This window comes from Accipiter gentilis, chromosome 5, assembly GCF_929443795.1.
Source record: "Accipiter gentilis chromosome 5, bAccGen1.1, whole genome shotgun sequence".
Lineage (NCBI taxonomy): Eukaryota > Metazoa > Chordata > Aves > Accipitriformes > Accipitridae > Astur > Astur gentilis.
In genome coordinates, this window is record NC_064884.1 from 9,123,179 (window position 1) to 9,146,318 (window position 23,140).

General features: G+C 40.1%; 1 protein-coding gene across 2 annotated transcripts in view; it reads left to right on the plus strand.

Annotated features, from left to right (window-relative positions):
* The window catches only part of CFAP61 (cilia and flagella associated protein 61), a 122,394-nt gene that overhangs the window by 86,421 nt on the left and 12,833 nt on the right, over positions 1 to 23,140 (plus strand). For both annotated transcript variants that reach the window (XM_049801117.1, XM_049801116.1), the window contains exons 22-24: positions 2,745 to 3,072; positions 3,580 to 3,671; positions 6,853 to 7,058. In XM_049801117.1, coding sequence (XP_049657074.1) covers positions 2,745 to 3,072; positions 3,580 to 3,671; positions 6,853 to 7,058 — 626 coding nt within the window. The remainder of the gene's footprint in view (positions 1 to 2,744; positions 3,073 to 3,579; positions 3,672 to 6,852; positions 7,059 to 23,140) is intronic.

Genomic DNA, 23,140 nt, shown 5'->3' on the forward strand with positions numbered 1-23,140 from the left:
TGTCCTGCCTGTCAGCCGGCAGGATGTGGGGCTGTGTGGTCTCCTTGCCCTCACGGGCAGAGCTTCCCTGGTTTTGGATCTACTAGATGGCTAGAATTCCCTTAACTGTGCATAGTTCATTACTTGTTTTATATGCAAACAAGCCTAGAGGCTCTGGCTCCTCTGCTGCCGCATCTCTGCCGTACCAGTGTTGCTAAAATTTCTAGCTCCCTTTGCTTCCCTCTCCTGTGCCTTTTCTTCCGGCTGGCTTATCCAGCCAGTCGTGAGCATCTGATGCTTGCCTTTAGTCCACAGGAAAGCTCTTTGGTGGTATAATTGGGTAATACTTTTACCCAGGTCACAGCCGTGTCCTCCCTGAGGCTGACACTAAGGGAAGGACGTATTACTGATGCTGTTTTGCCCTGATAAAGTTATGTCTTGGGCTGTTCAGGATGAAGGCAGCAAGCTAACACATGCTCATCTGATAACTTTTCACCCTTTCCTCAGCCTGTACAGTAATATTTCTTGATGGTGGGCAGCAACATTCAACTTGTCGTCTAATCATTTTAAAAGCTGAGGGCACTGATGAAGGGGAGAGCTCTTTACAAAGGCTCTGAAGCTTCACAAACTATATTGTAGCAATGAGACAGTCAGTCTTCATCTGTACACTTTGCAGACCGTGATCTTGTTTAAAACATCTGTCAACCTTGTCATTTTTACTACTTTTAACCCTCAATGTCCAGTGTGCACTCCTGTTATACGCTATTTTGGGGACCTTTGTTCTGCCAGCATTCAGTTTATCCTTTGTAAGAGGCAGCTACGAAGATGCTGCTCACAGTGGTAGCTTCTCCGGCTTCTGCCATCTGTAGCACTCTGATGGAGGTGAGGGCTTGGGGCAGGGACTGTTCTGTGCGTGTGGCCCCCAGTTCCAAGCTGGAGTGACCCAGCCTCGCTTACCTGCTCCTCATTTCTCATGTTTCAGAACTGAGACACTTCCAGGTGATGCAGGTTTTACGTTCCCCAGCACCTCTCTCGGCTTTATCTGAACAGGCACTTTTGTCCTTAGTGAGCACATTTTTGGTTCCAGATTTCAGATGGGCTTTGCCTCTTCAAAGTTACTTTTAGGCAATGTAGAAAACCCGATAAAATGCCTATCAAGAGAAATGTCAGATGTACATGATTCTAAATTGATTTGAAAGCTCCTCTCTGCTAATCAATGCGCAAAGTCTGTGCGGAGCATGCAGACAAAAGGCAAGGGCTGTGGCGGGACCCTGGAGTCCTCGCTCTCGCGCTGCGCTGGATTTCAAAGCGTCTCTTCAGGCATCCAGCACATTGTTCATGACGTGCTGTGTGCACATCTGTTCCACGCGGAAGCCTCATGCGTAGGACGAATTGGTGGCCGCTTCCAGCACCACCTGCTTTGTAGTGCTTGTCGTGGTGGTGCCGCCTCAGCTCCAGCTCCTGTTTTGGGAGGTGAGGTCTGATCTGCTTCCTCATGTGCTAGGAGAGGGACTATGCAGGTGCCATGAGAAGATAAAAGAAGGGAATTTTCACTGGCTTTTTTCTTTGAGACTTAAAGGAGGAATTTAAGGATTTAGGGTGATTTTCTTTCAATGCCCTTGAAATCTTTCTGTGGGCAAGTCAAGCTCATGGCTTCAGTAGATGCTGGTCCCAGGATAAATCCCTATCTCAGGGACAGTTCTGTAAGGAGGAGTAAGACAGCACAGGCAGTGTTTTCAAAGAACGGGAGTCACATCTTCTTTCAGTCCCACAAACCAAAACAGTGAATGGGTATCTGCTGTACTTATTACCAGATTCAGTAACTGACTGCCAAAGGTACTAAGTATTTTACTTACAGACACAGCCTCCTCTGGGCTGATCTGGATGATCTAGATGGATCCAATGTCCATCTGGACACGTGCCCTGCCACTGCAGGGGCAGTAGTCCCAAGCACTGGGGAGGTACAGATTAGCCTGCCTCCTAAAGCAAGTGTTATCCAGATCTGGAATAGTTAGAGATATGTTTCAGTCCTGACAAAGTTTGGATGTGCTTTCCAAAATCTACATCACTATCAAGTATAATAAATCTGAATGCTTTCCTTTTCACGTAAGTATTTAGTCCTTTTGTACCTCTCACAAACTTCTTGGCCTCCACAGCTTCCATTGGCTTAAATTCTGCTGCTGTAGTTTGAGTGAGCATGACATTTCCTCTGAACAATTCTAATTTCCTGTCTTTCCATTTCATTGAATATCCCTGTGCTGGTAGCCATAGTAACATAGGTTGTTGGTAAACAGGCACAACAGTTGGAAAAATGTTTGTAATATACAGTTATCCTGCTAAAATGCAAAGTATGTTGTACTTTTCTGTTACATATTTCAGTTTGGCTTGAGCATTTGAAAGAAGAAAACCAACTTCCTATAAGGTTCAAGTCTATTTCATATGCTCATACTAACACAGAAAATATGCACATCCACTCAGGCTATTTGACATAATTAATATTAGAGTTTTTAAAATAAAACTTACCTAATAACCAGAAGTAGATGAGTCTAGTTCAGTAATTCTTCTCTCTACTGTCTTTGTTTTAACTTTAGTAGTTGTAAATACTGGATCAGAAGGATTTATCTGTGTATATAAAATCATACTTTATTTCATGTTCTTGTTTATTAAAATAAATAACTTTCAGAATGAAGTGTAGGTTTTGATTTATGAAATTAGCCAGTAACTAATACATAGTAACCTACACTTACTTACATCTCTTTTTTTAGGCATTTTTTAGCTTTGCCTACAGAGCAGTGGATTATGAAACCTTTAAGGCAATTAATGATGCTTGCCTTGTTTTTGATGGAAGACTTGTGATTGATACCAAATTCCGTACTAATGATGTCAGTATCAGGGCTGCTGGTCCTTTAACAAAGTACTCCAGGAGATACTGTGTAGATGAATGGACACACAGCAACTTCAATTCAAAAGAGATTGGCTTTGAGCTTGCTGCATCTATGCTGAATCTCTTTGATCCAACCCGTAAGACCTTTTCTAAGCCACCAGAAGGCACAGATAGACTCATCCCCATGTACAAAGGGTGTAAAATTAAAGGTATGTCGATGGATTTCTGTCATACTTGGATACGCTCTCTGGTATTTTTGCAGTTATATAATAAAGGTAGGTCCATCTCACCTAAGATGCCATCTGATGGCAGTGAAGTCCTCAAAGCTCCTTACATAGTCAGTGGAGAAAGGCAAGTTGCAATAAAAGCTTACGCTGTAGATTTTTGCTAATAATGGACCAAGTTGTGCTTTCGTTTATACTGCAGTAAATATGGAGTGTTTCCAGTGAAACTCAGTGTCTTTATTCCAAGTTCAAGATCAAGAAAATTGTAATCAGAACTTTTCAATGTGTGGCTACTGTGCCAATATGTATAAGAGTACCAAAAAAAAGTTTGTAACATGAAGTCCACCAAAACAAAAGAAGTTCCTTGTTTTCTCTTTAGAGCCATTTAGTAAACAACAACAAAAAAAAATTATGGGAGAAGGAGGGCAAAGAAATACTTTATTCTTGTCTTTGTTTATGATTTAACAAATCTCATATTCTCGTTTATGGCAGGAGGTGTTCTTCCTGGGGGTTATAATTACTTGCATATTTCCAAACCAGAAATCCCCATCCGCTTGGACTTAGAACTTGCACTGTGTGATCATGTAAGTTACATTATTTAAGTTTTCTTTGTTTCATCCTCTATTTGGAAAGGTGTTCTTATTTAGGATAGCACAGGTACGTGCATAAGTACCGTGCATCTTAAAAAAAAAAAAATATCTTGTGTAAGCATGGTTTTAAGTAAGCATGGTTTTAAGTATGTATTTAGAGACCTTCTGGAGCTGGGACTTACCAGTAAACTCTGGAATGGAACAAACCACATAAAAGACCAAATCTCTATTTAATTTATTTTAATGTAAATTCACTGTAATGTAAATTCACTTCTTTACTGCAGTTCTTAATTCCTTTGCAATGAAATCAACCGAAACCGAAGGGGTTTTGGTCCTTGAAGGCAGGAAAGACTTGTCAAGCCCTAATGCCCTGAACTCTTCATTACTATTTGTAGCACTTTGGGTTCAAATAGCTCCCTAAATGGGGCACTACAGCTCAACTCCTTGACCCTTTTTTTTCCAGTGCTGGTGGCTCAGCCATTTGTCTTGGCCCAGGTTGAGAGCTTATCATATTGGCTCTTCTTCAGTACTCTTGTTTTCAGAATGGCTTTCTTTTTCCTTGATTCTGTAGAAAGACAAGTCATTTTCTCAGTCATATGGAATATGTTGCTTTTGAAGTTCTTAGCACATACCTAATACACAGCACGTCAAGGTAGTGGTGGTATTTGCCATCAGATTTGCATAAGAACAAAACCAGTCAGCTAAGCCTGGGTGCATCATATAAATCAGGTACAGCTGGCGAACAGGTATGAATCGCAGAACTAACTGAACCTCTTAGGTGTTCATTTCCATACTTTCTGATATTTGGTTTTCTCAAAAGATGCACGATTCCTATAAAGAGGACGTAAGATAGTGTTAGCTGGATTTCACTAAAATATGCTTTCAGCCTTAGCACTTAACCTCTTTCCTCCCTGCAATAAGGTGCTATAAATGCATACAGATGATAAAACTTCACAGCCAATCACTGAAATTCAGTTGATTTCTAGACTAGTAGGAAAAGAATATATTCTGGAAGGGATGCTCTGTACTTAGATGCTAGAAAATAGCTAGTGCTGCAACCATAAGAGTCATCTTTGAACAGGAAAGAAGGAAGCACTTTGCTTCCCAACTGTACAGTTCCAACTGTAGTTGGGCTACATAGGAGATTTCCCATGATACAAACGTGGAGACGTGTCTCTTACTGGAGAACCTGACTTGCGAAACAAGAAAAGGACCAGACTCATGTATTTTAAAGCCAGAGAGGACCATCCACCTAGGCAAGCTCCTGTTTCATACAGACTATACCTTTTTCATCAGGGATTTCTGCATCAAGCCCATTCTTGTAGTTGATGTAAAGAGTGGCTTTTAAAAGACTACTTCTGTGCTGATTTTAAAACTTGGACAGCAGTAGTCCATAGGAAGAAATGATATTTTTTAAAAAGGAATCCACGCTTTGGAAGGAGGAATCAAAGCATGGCTCACCTTGTTTTCCAGCTTTGCAGATCCAGGATAAGCTGTCCAAAGCAGCATGTACTGGGAAGCAGAAAGGACTATCAGAGAGAGAAAATTGGTTTTGTCACTCCAAATTGCTAGAACATGATTAGAATTCTTTTGCTGCAGCTTTGATTACCTGCTGTCTGAAAAGGGAACATCTTTAAAGCCACTTGAGAAACTTCATGTAAATCCTAAAAGAATTTTCTAAGAAAGAAGTAAGAGAAGCTAGTGAAATGTATTAGCTGAGAGATGTGGAAGTAACAAAGGTTACTGTAGCCTAGCAACAGGTTTTAGAAATATATAAAACTGGATCATGAATACAGCTTTAAAAAACAGCTTTAAGCTATTTGATCATCCCACTGCAATGTGAGGTTTGAAACGAATTTTTACACTTTTGTCTTTTAAGTGATTCATTTAACTAGCTGAAACGAAATGCTACAGTTTAAGCATCAACATCCGACATTATTATTCTTTTATTGATAGTAGAGTTGGAGTTAGCAACACCTGGCAGACCCTGTTCAAATCGGCAAGAGGGAGTCACTGAGAGCAATTCTAAATCATATATATATGTGTATGTATTTGTGTGTATATATGTACACGTACATATATACATATGCATATATATGTAACGTAAGTATATGCATATATATTTTTTAAAGGCAACAGTAATTCACCATTTAGAAGTCTAGAACATAGCCTGAAGGAAACGTCCTATGAGATCAAGCCTAGCCTCCTGCAGTTTCAGGCAACCATCTAGTACATAGTGCCATTTATAGAATGTAGAAGTTTGTTTTAGAACTGAACAGGGACCTTCTTGGTATTTCTTTCCTTGTTGGAAGGCTGTTCCAACACATCACACCTCTGACTACAGGAAAATTTCTACACAAAGATAAAAATGCTTAATTGGTATGTGATAAATCTTTGAATTGTAACATTGAAGTTTACTTGTAGCTGATTAATGTGGTAGTGTCAACCCTTTGCCTAAAGTCCTATAGCTGCTATGATGTGCCATAAATCTGGACTCTGCACATATACTGTTTGTATATACATATATATCTCTATACAATTTTTTTCCTATACACGTATATATATACATATATATATGTATAGTTATAAATCTGGAGAGAGAATAAAAGTATACCAGTGTTCTTCATTCATCAGGATGGTATCCTATAGCAAATGATGATATGCCATGTGCATGCAATAATGTGGACTCTGTGTAATAAATTAGGATGAATAGAGTTCAATTCAGTTGCCTAAACAGGCATCTAGTGTTTGGGATGCCCCAGGGCATCCCTTCTGACCTGCAGCTGCTGCTTCAGGAGGTCATGGGTCTCCCATGGATCTTGTGTCATCACTGCCAGCACAGTTTGGATGGCCCAGATACCCTTAGGTGTCTGAAATGGCACTCAGGATTGGGCAACCAAAGCCCATGCTGCACAGGCAGTCATACGCTCCACAGTTTTGTGTGCAGTTAATCAAGGTCTAAACCACACAGAAAATCTTTGTGTCCAAACCACAGCAAAGTGCCTTCTTGTATAAACCATGTTACCAGGAATGGGGATTCTTGATTAAAAAAAAAAAGGGTTGTGGATTTTAAGAAATGGTACATATCAGCTAGGAAACCTAAGCTGATCCTGTACGTATGCCAAGTCAGGTGTTCGTTCCATCTCCACAGTTTTTCTTATATTTTCTGTTCCAGGGGATGGAGATTATAACTGGAGAGGCAAGACATGGGAATTATTTCAGGATGCATATCAACAAATATAATATGGTAGACAGCATCACCTGCTTTTCGAAGGAACCCTTTCCTGTCTCCAACTACATTTGCTTGTATGGACAGCATGAGCGTCTTCTTAATGATCTTTATTATCGCTGGAATGAAGGGCAGATTACAGATCTTTACAGGTAAAATAAACTGAACATTGCTCATAAAATCTACATTCTGGCAGAATTTTAGTTTTATTTTATTACAGTTTATCTTCTGGCTGTTTTCCCTTAGAAGAAAAGATAGATTTTAAAAAATATTTTCCATTATTTGGCAAAATTATTGGTGGTAATGCAAGCCCTGAAGACCTTCCTGGAAAGAGCTGTGTGTGAGATTTATTTAGAGACGGAGCAGTGGTTTACTTGACCATCTTTCATCTGAAAGAGCATTTCAATATCTTTATAACTTTTGCAGATGTGTACTTTATAACTTTTTCAGTAGGCTTAACTTATTAAGCTGAACCTGAAAAATCCTCTTTTACTGAAGATTTCTATTCAGAAGTCACTTTTAAAAGTCACTATTTTTGTCACTTTGAATCAAATTTTTAAGCTGAAGGTTTCTGGGGAGATTTTAAATCACTCATGATGATAGTCACACTCAACAACTTTCCTGCTTATCTGGTGATAAAACAAACCCTGAAGTTTATCCTCTAGACTGTATTCTCTGTGTAAGGGAGTTAATTTTATAGCTGGAAGCTGTGTCAGGACTCTGCATATTTAGCGGAGGTTCCCCATCCAACTTGCAGGACTTACCCCACCACAGCAATATGCAGCAATGGAACAGGTCTTACAGATTTTCTGAGGTGCTCCCCTCTGCCCACTATGCCCAAGCAAGCACAGGGCAATTCTGGGGACTAGGTGTTCCAAGGCAAGTCTCTGAAGTGGTGGGAGAGACTAAAGAGCCTGGCTATTTCTAGCCAAGATTTATGTGCTGTCTCATCTAAGAGAATTTTTCATTGCTTTTGGAAATGCAAACTTAATTAAGAAAGTTATTATGGAGAGAGGAGTATCTGAAAAATGAGATCTACCGTATCTTTAATCTTCTGCTACTTCTTCTTTTATTCCTTATGCCTCAGTGAAAACAAGTCCTTTTGAGGTCAAGCTTGATTAAAAAACCAAACCAAAACAAAACAAAACAAAACCCAGCCTTGAGTTTCATTCATGGGGTAGAATTCTCTGAGCATGTAATTGAAATAGAAGGTAAAGAACTTGCTGATATATCTTATTTTGATTTTCATTTTTAAAAAAGGTGGTGGCTTGGGAACCTAAATTGTCACAGACAGAGAAGTGACGTACCACATTACATAAGCTAGTTTAGAGACAGAAAGCCAAGCACAGGAACAAATAGTAAATTTTTATCATGATACAAAGCTGATAGTGGTGCCTTAAAGGTCTCCAGGCCTGATTTTGTTATATTTGTAACTGATTTGAAGAAAGGCATAAATGGTAGCAAAATTTTCAGATTAAACAGTGTTACTTAGGTAACAGTTTGTAAAAGTTTTCTGTAAAGGATGTGCCGTGGTCCAAAAGAAACTTTGCATGATAATAGCAATCTCCTGGTTCAATAAAATTCTGTAGGAGTGAAGCACCTGGTATCTTGAGACAGAGACTTAAGAGCCTGTGAATCCCTGTACCTCTTTCTCTAGTTTTTGCACTTCTGCTGGTTCAGTGTCAAAAAGCTTCAGTGGAATATGGATAAGGCATTGTACACTGCTAAGGACAGAGAAATGAGAATGTCTGCTGAAATTAGGGAGGAGCAGGGGGATCCAGCCAAGCCCTTCAGTTAATGTCAAAAGATTGGTTTGTATGCCATATTTTGAGAATATCAGCTGCCGTCTCAAAGGGTGAACTCCCTTGAAAAGGATTCAGGGCTTCACCAGGACTGGATGTGTGGCTCTCCCAATTCTTATGATGTGTTTTACAGTCCTCTTCCTGCACTCTCTCCTCATTGTAAATATTACAGAGTCTAGCTCCTCATTTTTTTCTTCTTGTCTTGTACTGAAAGACGGGATGAACCCAAACTTCAACTGTGAGGTTTAAAAGTTTCTTGGACAAAAATGCTTCTTTACAAATTTCATTTCAGGAGACCTTTGTATGCCTTTGCTGAGAGGAGTGTGAAACTTCTGAATTGTTGCTGCCACAGGGATTGATTTTGATTTGTAGAAAATGTTGGGTTTGTTTTACAAGAGAGGAATGGCACGCAGCAAATGTAAAGTTCACATAAACAGTATATTGTCAATAGGTGTTGAGTAGAAACTGAAGGAGGATGACACAATTGTATGAGATATGGGTTAAAACGGCAGATAATTTTCTTTGCTTGTCACAGCTGAGGCTGATCAGCTAATACATTTTGAGGATTGGAAGAAACTCGATACTCAGGTTGTGGCAAGGTATCATCGGTCTTTTTCTTGGTGTTACAATATGCAAACACAGCTGTGACATAATCTTTTCTATTAACCACAAATGTTGCCAGACACTTACGCCTTTGTTGTTTGCCCAGATGTGGTTACAGTGTCAGCTGTTGTATGTACTAGCAAGTTTCACACCAGTATCAACATCTGGAAGAATAAATCACCTTGCTTTGGGATTTCCATCTGCAACACAGGTAGCAATATTTTCCTGACCTTGACAAAACCAGCATTTGTTCCCTTTTTCTCTGTTGCTGCATGTTGAGCATGTAGCCCAGCCCGAGGACCTCAGTGCAGCTGCACTTACCTGCAGTCTTGATAGCTACGCACACAGATTTCAAAGAGGTGAGACATTAACTTTCTGAATGGACAGCTTATTTCTTCATGAGAGAAATTAAGAATGTGTTAGCCTCCCTTGCTTCTCATGATTGTGATTGGATACCCACATGGTGCACTGATCAGGGGATTACAAGTAAGATCAAGTTCTAAACATCCACAGAGATTTTAAAAATCTGAGGAGAGATGAGGATCCCAGTGATGATCTGTTAATAGGATGAGTCAGGCCAGTCAACACTGTAAGAGTAAGAAGTGCAGTTTTCTCTGATGGCAGGATATACACTCATTGAGGGAGTCATCAGCTCCTGCAAGACTGCTTGTATCTTAACTGGTCTTTGCTTACCAGGATCTGAAGTTGTGCAAGGTCAGGGCTCTCATATCCACATACTCACAGGCACCACGACCTGCATGACTGGGTGGTCTGGCCAGGATCACTAGTGTGCCACACAGGGGACACCACTTACTGGGTCCTCAACACATCTCTTGAGCTCTTCTTAATTAGTGATGGTGAACTAATTTTGGACTTGTCTTTTACAGCCTTTAGATGTGGATGTTGTTTGGGATCTTTTGCCTCATTATTTTATCTCACCCCACATTAGCCCATGGCAAAATTCCTGAGTTACGGTTGCCAGGTTTTTCTTATCTGGTTATTTTATTGCCTCCAGTTCTGTTTTTTTGTCTTCTTTATACATTATCTTTAGATAGGTTTGTTCTTCCTCTTCTTGCTCTTTGGTCATTTGAATGAAATCACATGTGTTGCTCTGTAGCAATTAACATAGGCTGTTCTTTAATCCTTTCTCGCTTGTTTCTTCTGGTGCTTTCACACACATGCATGCACACACACGTACACTTCCATTCATATCAGTCTTGGTATTTCTGTTACAAATGTCTATACTACGAGGAGGATGGATTCTCTAGCTAGTTTAACAGGTGGGAGACAGAAGAGCAACTCACTGCAGTAAAGTCCTTTGCAGTCAGCCAAGGCAGAGTGAAAGGACTAGTGAGAAAAGGAAGAGACAGTGAGAAGAGGAAGCACACTGCCTGTAATCTTCACCTACAGTCCTAGCACAAAGCAAACTGGCACAGGAAATTGCTTCTTTCAGGAAGTAGAGCAACGAAAAAAGGCTGGCAATATAATGTAGTCTCCTCCTAAATAATATCATATATACAATACATATACGTCCACATAATACAATGTTATATACAATGTACATGTGTATATGTACAATATACAACAATATACAGTGTTTAACACCTAGCCATGAGAATACTACCTATTAGAAAACCATTAAACCATTAAACTGAAAAATGGTTTAGCATCTCTTGAGAGATAAAGATTGTCTTGAGTCTTTTACGTACATAAAAAGTGGTGTCTGGTCTTCTTTTAGCAAGGAATATGAAAACACATTCATTGATTTCTATGTGTGTGATAAAAAGAAGAAAAACTGTTTTGGGTGGTGTTCACATGGTCTACAATGATCTCACGTGACTGTGTGAATGCAAACCTGATGTTAGGACTGAATTTCTCCCTTTGACTTTAAAAAAATCCTTTTAAACTAGACACATTACACTTGCATCCACTTGCAGTATCTTCTAGCAAGATGTGAAATGCCCTTAGTGTGGGACTATGAGAATGTTGTGGTTTGTTAGTTAAGTTGCTAAACTTGCTGGTTTGAGACATTCATTCCCCTCCTCCCTTCTTTATGCCTCTATTTTGGGGAGGGCCTTCCTATAAGGCAAGAAAGTACAATGTTTTAATCTTTTGGTCTGCATTTAGATTTCCCAGCATGGCATCTAGTTCCAAGAATGGACACAGTGGAACAGCTGTCACCTGGGAGCTAATTTATTTCTGTGTAGCATGCAAATTATCTTTTAAATAATTAGAAACTGCACCTAGCAATGAATTTCCTCACTGATTTGCGTTCGGTATAAGGGCTGAAAGTTAACCCCACGATACCGGATTTCCTGACCATAGTGCGCCAGTGCTATTTTCAAATTAGCATGAACAACAGGCCCTCAAGATTCAGCTAACTTGGAAGAAGTAACCCCTTCTGGTTGGTTGTGTGTGTGAAACACCAACTAACGGTAATAATGAGATAAATAACATTTCCTTTTGTTGAGAGAAAAGTTCCATTGATCTCAGTATGAGATCTCAACATGATTAAAAGCTGCAGGACTTGACCCACAAGCAAATGAAAGATTGAAGTCACTTCTCACCTCCTCCCTTCCTCCTACAGTAAATGTATGTTGTGGAGGAAGCTAAGCAGGCTGGTGGGCATGCATCGCCCTACCCCTGGTGCAGGTCAGAGGGGTCCACCAGTGGCTGTGGTCCCAGCCTAGTCCCGTGCCAGGGAAGGAAGCCCCTCAGCCCCTAGATTTGCAGGACCAACAGTCTGATGCCCCCAGTCACACTAATACTGGTTATGTGTATTCAGACTCCTGCCCTTTAAGACTTTAAGTTCATAAATTTATCAGCCTAGCAAGCAGTAACCGAAAAAACCAGCATAAAATCATCTGAGTGTATTGCCACAGTACCTCAGCTACAAAATACACTAGCGCACTTGAGAGTGTAAGCTTTTAGTGAGTTAGATACTCCTCCATATTACAGTATTTTCACAGCTCACTGAAAGCCTCAAATGCTTTTGAATTTTTTTTTTCAGAGAAACAATGCTTTTAGCTCTCATAGTTAAACCAGCCAACACTGTATCTGATGGAACTAAAGAGTTTTAAAGTTTCTTTTCCCTTCTCCTTTAGCAGACAGGTACTATGGGCATTTTTAAAGGAGGTCTTGGTGCAACTCTACAACTGCACAGTTAAAAAATATGCTCCTCAGAATGCCTAGATGCCTTAGCTGTGATCCCAGTGATATAGATACTAATGTGATAACAACAGATATTAGTCTTTTTCAAAAATAATTGCCTATAGTTAAGCTTCTGCAGCCATATTTGGGCCTGATTCTCATAGGTATTAGGTACTCCAGCTTAATTCAGAGCAGCATCTGAGCGGGCTCAGTTTGTTACTTAGCTAAACACGAATTTAAGAGCCAATGTTTTTCTTTCTACCTATGCAAACAACAGCTGAGGAAATAGGCTGTTAAGCCAGAAGATGACCACATCCAGTCAGACAGCTGTCTCTTCTGACTGCACCACAGTGGGAAGCACTTCATCCCTCTGACTGTTTTATAGGATGCCAAGGTCTACTGGGCAAATTGTCAAGGCCTTGGACAGGCAATATTTACTGACCAAGAAAAGTCTCATCCTCACTTGTCGTTGTGCTGCAAGAAAAAGGCACCATTGCCGTCAGCGATGGTCACCCTTCCATCTGCCTCATGCCACTGCAGTAGGTGTACTCACTCCATTTGGGCCTTCAGCCATTATGTTCCTGAGCAGAGCGGTCTTACAATGCAGCTGTCTGATGTCAGGGCAGGCAAAACGATAGGAACCAAAGACACAGTATCCTAAAGCCGAGGATTTTGTATACAAACCTTTTATGTCACCTGGAAATTTAACATCATTATTTCCTAGATTTGGAATCCACTTTAGGAAGGAGTTTCTGCAATTTTTATTCATTTCCCATAATCATGGAATCGTAGAATGGTTTGGCTTGGAAGGGGCCTTAAAGATCATCTAGTTCCAACCCCCCTGCCATGGGCAGGGACACCTTCCACTAGAAGGTTGTGTCTCCGAAAAGCTCAACTGGAATTTGAGCACCCAAGAGTGAGGCTCTTTCCAAGAGGGAAGACTTCTCTTTAAGGAAGAAGAAAGCAAATTCCTGTAGGTTTCATAGGAAGTGTCCCCTGTACCACACTCCTTCCCTTCCCTCAGAGGTCTCCGGTGCTTGCCTGAAAGCCTTCAAATTCTTTCTATTGCCTTAGCAGCAGAAAAAAAGCAGGGGATGGGGAGAGAGCTCCGAAATATTTTTTCTTTTATTTTTAAGCTTACAGATTTGTTACTGGTTATCAGTGCTCCATGCTGCTTCACAAAGGAGGAATGTAACCAGCCAGTTACACCCTTTTGTATTCTCCCGAGATGAAGGCAAGTCTAAGGCAGTTGCCAAGTTATGGAACACGTCCACAGAGCGGTGGAATCTCCCTCTGCTGCATCTTAAGTACAAAACAGATAATTAGAGGGGTCTCCTGATACTTGGCAACCACATGGATGCTCACTGGCATCATGCCTTTAATATCAGGTAGAAGTGTTTCATGTAGGCTTCATTTGGCATTAATGAAAGCCAAATCTACTAACACAATGCATAAAAATCTGACTCACTAGTTTCTAAAATCTTAAGTAGCTTATTTATCAAATTAGGTGTGAGTGGTTTTCTTACTTTGGATTTTGTAATACTGTATTAATGAACTTGTTTTCAGTCATGACCTACAGAAGATGCTGGTTGCATCACATTAATGTGGCAGTAATACTGATGACAAAGCAAAGGAGTACCACTGTTGCATGACAGTGAGTGCAGCAAAGGCAGCATCACTGGAGGAAAGGCACAGAATTGGGCTGACAGTGATGAAGTGTCCCATCAGAGGCAACATCATTATGCCAATCAGTTTCTAAAAGGCACCCTCCAAAATGTTGTGTTGCTCAGCCATCCCCTTCTCAAGTTTCTTGTCATACCTATTCACCAGGTTTACTCTCCGTGTAATGCTGAAGTTAGTAAGATGCTGTATGTTAAGCACTTCTGTTATCTAACAATTTGTAAAGCATGCTGATAGACTAACGCATGGTGTAGCAATCAAAGTGTTTTGAATAACACATAGCACAGAGTACTAGGTGCTCTATTTATATTGTATTTATATTTAGTTCTTACCGGAAATGTGCTTTTAGTCGTCTGTACTTACTATGCTTCAGCTTGCATCATGGAGCCATCTTGGTGCACACAGGCTGGACATTCAGATTTTGCTGTATATATATATAGGCTTTCCAGCTAAGAGCTCAGGTCTGTTACAGGGTCAGTCCTGTGAAGGAGTCTGAGAAGGCAGGATGTATTTCAAAGGATAATTAGCAGAGAAACCTTACAGGCACACTCATCCAAGCTGAGCTCAGAAAGACTTTGTTACTTTTTTCTTTTTAAATAACTTAGTTTCCAGCATTTTAAGGGCTTGTCTTCCTCATTGACAATTTGTCTACCCTGGATAGTGGCCTCAAGTAGCACCATGAGGAGCATATGTTTGTCGCATGATAGCAAAGCTATTTGCAGCAAGATGCAGATGCACTCTGAGTGCCTCATTTCCCTTGCAAGCATTGGGGTTCTCCAGAGTTGGGGTTTATACATCCACCAAGCTGCAAAGGTCAGTTTGGGGACTGCTGATATGAGGGGCCAGGTCCATAGAGAGAAGCCCCCATTGGCAGACATTAACCAGAGGCTCTTTGGCAAGTAGGAGTTGGGAGGGTGGCTTATGACTCTGGCAATACTTATGCATGGGACAAAAAGTACAGGGAACTTTGCTGAAAGGTAGTGACAAAGGAATTTTTTTCCCCAGTGCCAGAATAGAAGATAGGATTCACTGCTCACATATGAAGGGAACAGGCAATTTACACATGCATAGATCTGTGGTGATCCACCCCAGGTAACTGTTAGAAGATCTGCGTGCAGCCTGGCTGTGGTGGGTGTTGCTGTCCAAGAGCCTAAACACCCTGAAAAAAATAAGGAATCCTCCACAAAAAGTGGCACAGCTTCAACAGCAACAGGTACTGATATGCGGCAAGACACAAGGCTGCCAAACATGCATCAGAAATGCAGGAAGGCAGTCAAACTCCCTTACACTAAGATGCTTTAGAAAATTCCACCCAGAAGCTATAAAAGTGAATAGTATCACTGAATGTTACCCTTAGCTGTTCTCTTCAAACCCTGTCATTTATGTTCTCACTACATTTTTCGTATTAGCTGTACAAGCTAAATGCTCAAAAAATATTTTGAGTGGTATGAACAACATTTACTTATTTGAAAGTAACCATTTAGATCTTTTCCACTTAAGTTCAATTCACAGATCATAGTACTGTTTACATTAGGCTAAAAGTGATTTATTAAGCAGTGTCATTTAATGAGAGTTTAAGCAGAAACACCACACTGGACTGTTTATTGATGCAACTCTAATAAATCTCACAGTATAACAAAAAAATAGGAAAAAGAAGAACATTTGATGTTTTCAGTATTATTTTTAAAAGGACCAGGTAAAGATGTAAATTTATTACTTGCAGCCTGGATAATCAGTGATTATTTACACACAAAATGCATGCTACACAGAAAAGCTGGTTTTAAACCGGACTTTCAAAAATGAAGAGTGATTGTTCATTAAGAGAAATACTAGAATGCGCTGCTGTCTGGAATTTGCCGGATCCCATACCATTAGCACACCATGATTACACTTAAGGGATTCCACCTTAGGCTTTTGTTCATCATGCAGACGGTGAGACTTATTTTCTGCAGGGATAATAAAAAAACAGAAAGGAAATGTGGCAGGTAGTGAGCATGGCTGAGAGGGACTAATGCTACTCAGTACACTTTACAGCCTAATTAGAGGAAAATTTGTGTGCTTTTTAATCATGAGAGAGACAGAATAAGGAAGGAGGAACACATGAAGGGATATCAAAGCACTAACAGCTTTTTTCCTGCCAGAATTAAATGTTAACCCCAAGGTCCACTGGTAAAGCTGTACTTACATAGCAAATCAATATAAATGGTAGACCCCTTCAGGTGGCTTTAGATTTCTATATATTAATGTAGTTTTTAAGGAGCAGCTAACTTGCTAATGAAGAACTACATTACTAAGAAACACCACATCCAAATTAGTGAGTAAAGGCTAGTCAACTGAATCTTACCACATTAATTTGCAGTCGAACCTTGCTGATTCATATTAATAATTATGCAAACCATTATGAATGATTGAACTCTGAATTCATAAACAAGTAATTGCAGAAAAGCAATCATACCACTGCACACAGCATATTTGTTCAGTTTGTGCATCAGATTTAATTTCCTTTTAATTGTTTTTCATACCACATTATGTGTGAAATAGTACTATGTGAAAAAATGCAATAAAACTTATTTCAGGGTCAGACATAATTTCCTCATAAAAAGAGCAGACAGTAATGTTTTTGTATCGATTTTAAAGAGCACGGAGTTTAGAAAGTTTAAAGAGCAGTTCAGTGGGAATCAGCTACACAATAACTGCTACTATCTATCAAAGTATCTAAACTTTACCAAATTCCAGTGCTGAAATAATGGAGAATATCTCTGGAGGATACTTAGAATAGGAAAGGACTGCAGTATCTCAATGTGAAGCGAGTATTGCTAAGATCTGCTTTCTGAAATGGCAATTTAATGTAAAATTTCAAGGATATTAGAAATGCAGAAAACAGAAATGATTTATCAGTCATGATGAATAACTGGCATTTGCAAAGTGAAGATGCTGGCAAGCAATACATAGTGTAAACCATGACCCACATCCCCCTGAAACCAGCAGGTCTCTGCAGTAGCCCCAGTGAGGTTTTGGACTGGGCTCAGTGGGATCAGTATTGTCCTCGACAATGTCTGGATTCAGTGGCCATTTTTCTTGAGCAAGAACTGCAAGATCAGTTGCGCTGCACTACGTTTTGCTATTGCAGCTACAGAAAAAAAGGGGTTTGTAAACCACAGGTTTTAAATCAGTTCTCTTCAAAAGAAAAGACATTGTGGGTTTGGTCATAGTTCTGTTAAAAGTGGTAAAAAAGCACAGGCTTCTTTTCTATGATTTACTTATCAAAAACTACAAAAGAAATGTCAGCCTATAAATTAGTGAACACTATCATTATTTTGTAAATCAGCCCAAAGAAGTAAATCACAGATTGGCTTGTCCCTAAGACTATTGATTTTACTAATTATTGGCTCAGAGCAGTAACAGAGAGTCCTAGATTAATGAATTTAACAGGAGTGACTAAAATGCATGGACAAACAGGTGTTCAGTGAGTAGAACTATAGAGTAAGGAGTTAAATAGCTTTCTTGCTACAGTCACGCTGTTGGTTCAACATTTGCTTGATTGTTCAGCAGCTGTAAGTGAATTTTAAGAAATTACAAACCAGGGAACATTTTCTGTTCTTTGTGATTAAGAACAATGCTTTCAGGTGGTGCTTTATGGGATTTTACACAAATTAGTCTTGCTTTTTACCTACATAAACAAGCTGTCTTTCAAAACAACTGGTCAGATGATATTTAGCAGGAAATGCTCAGTGGTTTTATTGTCTTTAAATTTACACTTTATGATTCCTGCTCCAGCTATGCAAGGTATATCTGGAAATACTCTACATCTTTTACTGGAATCACAGTATCTTTGTAATTAGGAGTCTTAAAAACATCCATGTATTGTGCCCAAAACAACGCATCTTCTCTTTTCCTGGCAAGATGGGACATTTCTTCTTACATGCACTTGTCTTGCAGATTAACAAAAGTCTTTTCTCCAAACTGTGTTTGGGAAGTAATGTCAGAATGACCTGGAAATTAAAATTGCATTGCATCCCAGCCCACTGCAGTACTTTCCTCTCCCCACTCTGGGAAGTGGAATTCCCTGCTCTTCATAGGCACTCCTGGCATAACTGTATTACACTTGAGCCTGTGTCAGCTGACCAGCTTCCATTTCATCTGTGTTTGTCCTTCTGGTTTGATTCATGGTGTTTGTAATAGCAGCAGCTTTCTTCTTACTGCCTAGGTAGTGGCAAAGACAAGAAAGAATGAGGTATACTGCAGGAAAAGCACACCAGCATTTGGGTAGTTTTTTCTGCCATGTGCCAAAAGCACCAATGAGGAACTCTGCTTCCATAAACTGCCAAAGCCATTCAAGTGTAATGAATCCAAACGTGCTAAGGAATGACTTTGAATATTCTGAGGTCTGAGTATTTGAGAACTGACAGAGTATCTTCCAGATGTAGCTGATAGAGCTGATTTTGCATTTCAAGCATTATGTTTCTTTTAAAAAAAGAAATTTAAACCCAGAAAAATGGGCATCCAGCTTGAAAATTCACCGTGTTGTACTAAACATGGGAAGCTACAGAGAGGAAAGGAGACTCTCCTTACAGATTAACAGGAGATTAAGTTTATCAATGACTCTGGCTTGTATTGTGGACTAAAAAAATGTGTGCTGCTCTGCATATGCTTACAGTGCTGGATGATGGAAGATACAAGTCTGGTGACCAGAGTCCCACTGAGTTTAAGGGGACATAAGGCAGGTCACTAGTGAATTGTAGACCACTTTGTGAAGAAATGAACATGATTTCAACAGATCTGTATTAACGGTCATTTAGAGACATTTACAAAAGTTGCAAACAGATTCAAACCACTTCATAGATTGTCCCAGTTCCTGAACTTAGTCATTTCCTCCGAGTTTATGTGTGTCAGTCAAAGAGTGGGGGTAGCAGGGATGCAAGGAATTGAATTTAGTTTTGTTATTGTTTCCATAAAAGCTTTGAGTAGCAAAAGAACACTGACAGACACAGCATCCTCAAAATCTGTAGTTAATAACATGCCAGTAGTCTCTGGAGGGATTTTTCAAAGGTATCGTCACAAGGAACAGGTACCCACCTGTGCTTCAAGCTTCTGAAAATCCCCCACCTTGTCCTAGTCTCACAGCAGCAGAGAAGTCACCGGGAGCACAGGTGAGGCAGCAGCGAGTGCCGGCTGCTTAGGGCTGCAGTTTAAATTCCCTTAACTGGATTCTGTGCTCGGTCTTGGCGTGCACACGCGCTCTGGTAATTTGATAAGCTCACCTGCAGGGAGGGATTATTCCATGTAGTTTAATGTGCCATGGGCTCTGCGTTCCCACTGTGTAAGGTGTGCCTAGAGGCCTGTCCACTGTGGCACCGGTTATCTCTGCTGTCATCAGGCCCATGGAAGCAGCAAGAAAAGGAATGAAAGTAATTAAAAACATATTACAATCCTCGTATTAAAAAGAAAATGCCATTTTTTCAGGCTGTAATAATGAGATTTACTTTCACATTAAGAGGAGTGAGAAAATCAAACCTTTTTTAAAAATTGGTTTCTGGGGATTTTTGCCATGTTTGATACATTCATATCACTGCTTTCAGTTTCTCTTTCGACCGGTGATTTTTATTTTTGGCGGGGAGAGGATTTCAGCTGAGATTTTCCAAGAAAAGCACCCAATATGAAATGCATAAAGACAAAATCAACAATGGTCCTCAGAAGCCCATCTTTAATAATATAAGTGGAAATTATTTGGGCCTCGCTTAGCTTCATTTTCACGTTTTCTGCCCGATGTACAGAAGTCTGGAAAACATTGCAGTGGTGTGATAAAACTGATCTGTATGAGTAGTACAGTTATGCCAAGCTTGTGAATGATAAAAGGTTAGGTCTACCAGAGTGGATAAGCCCACTCTACAGAGCTGGTCTTCACCTTTCCGCCATTACTTTCCTGTCATGGGATTTAAAATTATTTATAAAAATTTCAGTTATTGATGATTTTTTCTAACTTTATATCTTGCTTTTTGTTTTGTTGTTGTACAGAGTATGTTACTCTGAAGGTTTTTCATTCCATTTTTAAGATTTTCTGGCCTTAACATCTTGCTGTCAGTGATATATCTCATGTTGTTAGACCTGACTTAGATGGCAGAAACACTGCCAGAGGTCAGTGTCGGGTCCTCACTGCTTCTGCTTTAGAGTGTCAGGACACACCACAGACGTACGGCAGCTTCAGAATTAGCTTTCACGGAGGCAGAAGCCTTGTTCTCCTAAAGTGGTGTGTAGTTGCAAATGAAATGGAGAATAAATACAGATAGCTCTCAGATGGAAAGCCATGCGCATGCATACTCCATTTTTGCTTGCTAGCAGCAGCCAACTTTGTCCATTTTATTTAATGCTGTATCTCTTGAAAAGGGAAAGATTCCCTGTCTTTTGTACAGGACGCCACTAAATATTTTCCTCCTTCTTCCCTTTCATCTAATGTAGGCTACACATCACAAATGAGGCAGAACAGACTTTAAATATTGTTTGTCAATGAAAGGCGAGACCAGCTTCCTAGCAACAAAAAGGATGTCGCTTATTGTCTTCAAAAGGAGACCATTTCATCCCATCTCGTTACAAATGCCTTCCCATGATAGCTTCTGTCGATATAAAAGTCTGCCAGCAGGGGATCCCCATTAGGAAGTGACCAAGTTTGAAAACCCGTTATGCTCCTGGCAAACATTGTCATCTTGTACATATTTAGCCTGATCAGTCTGGCAGGTTATGAAAGACTAAATGGTGCAAACACATGTGGCAGATGCCGTTCTCATGATAGTTGAGGAGCCTTTGAGCCTCTGTTGGTAGCATGCCAGCTTCATCTTGTATACTGAAGAGCATTATACTTTCAAGCCTTCTACAGCTTGCCCTGAGGGACTGCTGCTGAAGTGGTAATAAAATTCAGAATGAGCCTCAGAAAGTCAACTTGTTGGTTTGGCTTCAAATGGTTTTTTTCATTATTAAACTTCCCTTTAGCAGCCATACGTAGATCTGCTTTCTCAGAAACACCATGTGCCCCTTCAGAAAGGTGATTCTAACTGAGAAGATAAATAGATAAAAACACAGAGCCAGCAAAGAAAGTGAATTGTTTCTGTAAAGCAGATCTTGAAATTGCCTTTAGTGGGTACATTTCTTCAGGTGAAGGGAAGTAAAGGGAATCTGGGAGTAAATGTTGTTCACGGGTAGCTCCTTTTGGCAGCTTATCTAGAAAATACAGACAAGACATTCTCCATTCCCCATAAAGGGCATTTTATTTGCATCAAGTATTGCAAACTGGGTGACACATCGCAGGTTTTGAGCTCCAAATCTGTGAATATTGACGGGAACAGTTAAAAACGCAGTTATGGACTGAGTTGGTAACAGTAGCAGTAATGTGTAGCATCCCTGAAACATTTTATAAACATCATGTAACATCTCAGTGAGGTAGGTGAACAACTTAACCAAGATAAGGCAGTTGGAAGATGTGCCTCAATCAAGGGATGAAACCCCCTTATCAGGGTTAGAATTAAAATTAAGATGCCAGCTTGAAAACAAAATGTTTGGCCAGTGGAACATGGCTTTTAGCAGGGCACATCAGTAAAAACAGAGAATCTTTAATTATCTTAATGTGTTCTTGTATAACACCCCCCTTTTCCCTGCTTTGCTATCTAATATCAGCATTGAGTTACAGGTTTGTGTTGGGTGGGGGTTTTCTCCTGAAATTGAAGGTTTTTTTTAAATTTACAGGATATCCTGTTCTTCTCTAGCTTTCTGCACATGCTGTAGGTATATAATCACTTAAAGATACTTAAAGCTGAGCTGATCTCTTCTAACATCTCATGTCCAAATGAATGGGTAGCATCAGTCATGGCAACGTGCTACCAGAGACTCCAAGGCTGGGCAACACTTACCGTAGCAAGAACGCAGTATTTGTAGTAGTGTCAATAAATATTTATACTGTGAAAACATCTATTGGAGAGCGCCCCGCTGTGCTGGACACTGTGCAAATCTAGGAGAGGCAGCCCCAGCCAGCCTGCGATACAAAGAGAAACGCAGATGAAGGGGCACAGTGGGAAGGGGGAATAGAGCTTATGATGGGATGAGTATGTAAAAAAACCCCAGCAAAGTTCTGCCAGGTGCACAAAGTGTCACTAATTGTGCAGGGTGTTGTTAGTGAGAGCTGAAGTTTCATTCAAAGAGTGGGAGAGGGGAAATCCCGCCGTTTGACATTAATGAAAAAAAAAATCTTCTGCAAAAAGGAAACTGCACGTTAGTTTTCTGTAGACAGGTATGTCAGAATTATTAAACTTGTGTAGTGCCTTTTAAGTTGCCTTGTCCAGGTGTTCATTGAAAGACCATACAACTGAATCAAGTGATAGCGTACACGTATTCTTGACAGCAGCACCAAGCATGCTGCTGCCATTCCAAAGACGAGAACGTTGGTCGCAGCCACACAAATGCACCCATCTTAAAACTTCCTGGGTGCCCCTGTGCCCTTGCTGACATCTGTTCAGTCATTACTGGGATGAACGCGGTGTGCCTCCTGACTCCAGTTAGCATTAGCAAGAATTACACACAGAGTATCTCACTGAAGCCGTAAAAATTATTTTTCATTATAGAGGAAGGAGAAATAAATCAAAGCTTTGTAATCTAGCTGCCTCCAGTTATATTTACAGCCTTGAGGTTCTACATCGAGTCATGTCCTCTCCATCTTTTTACTCCTTTTTCACAGAAGAATGCTGTCATGGATGCTGTCACTTAAAGAAAAAGTTACAAGAGCTTCCTCCTAGAATAGGTTCCATTTAGCTTCAAGCGTACTAGTGCAAAGAACATATTGCAACACTGTGGTGGCCTGTTTTTCTGGCCTTTATTAATCCAGAAACCTTAATGATGAACAACATTTGTGTCATTGTCTACACAAATTTAATTTGTTTATGCAGCAGTTCAGTTAATCCTGCAATCTGCTTTTCTCAAATGAGGACAGATAATGGAGACACCGTTCTTTACAGGTC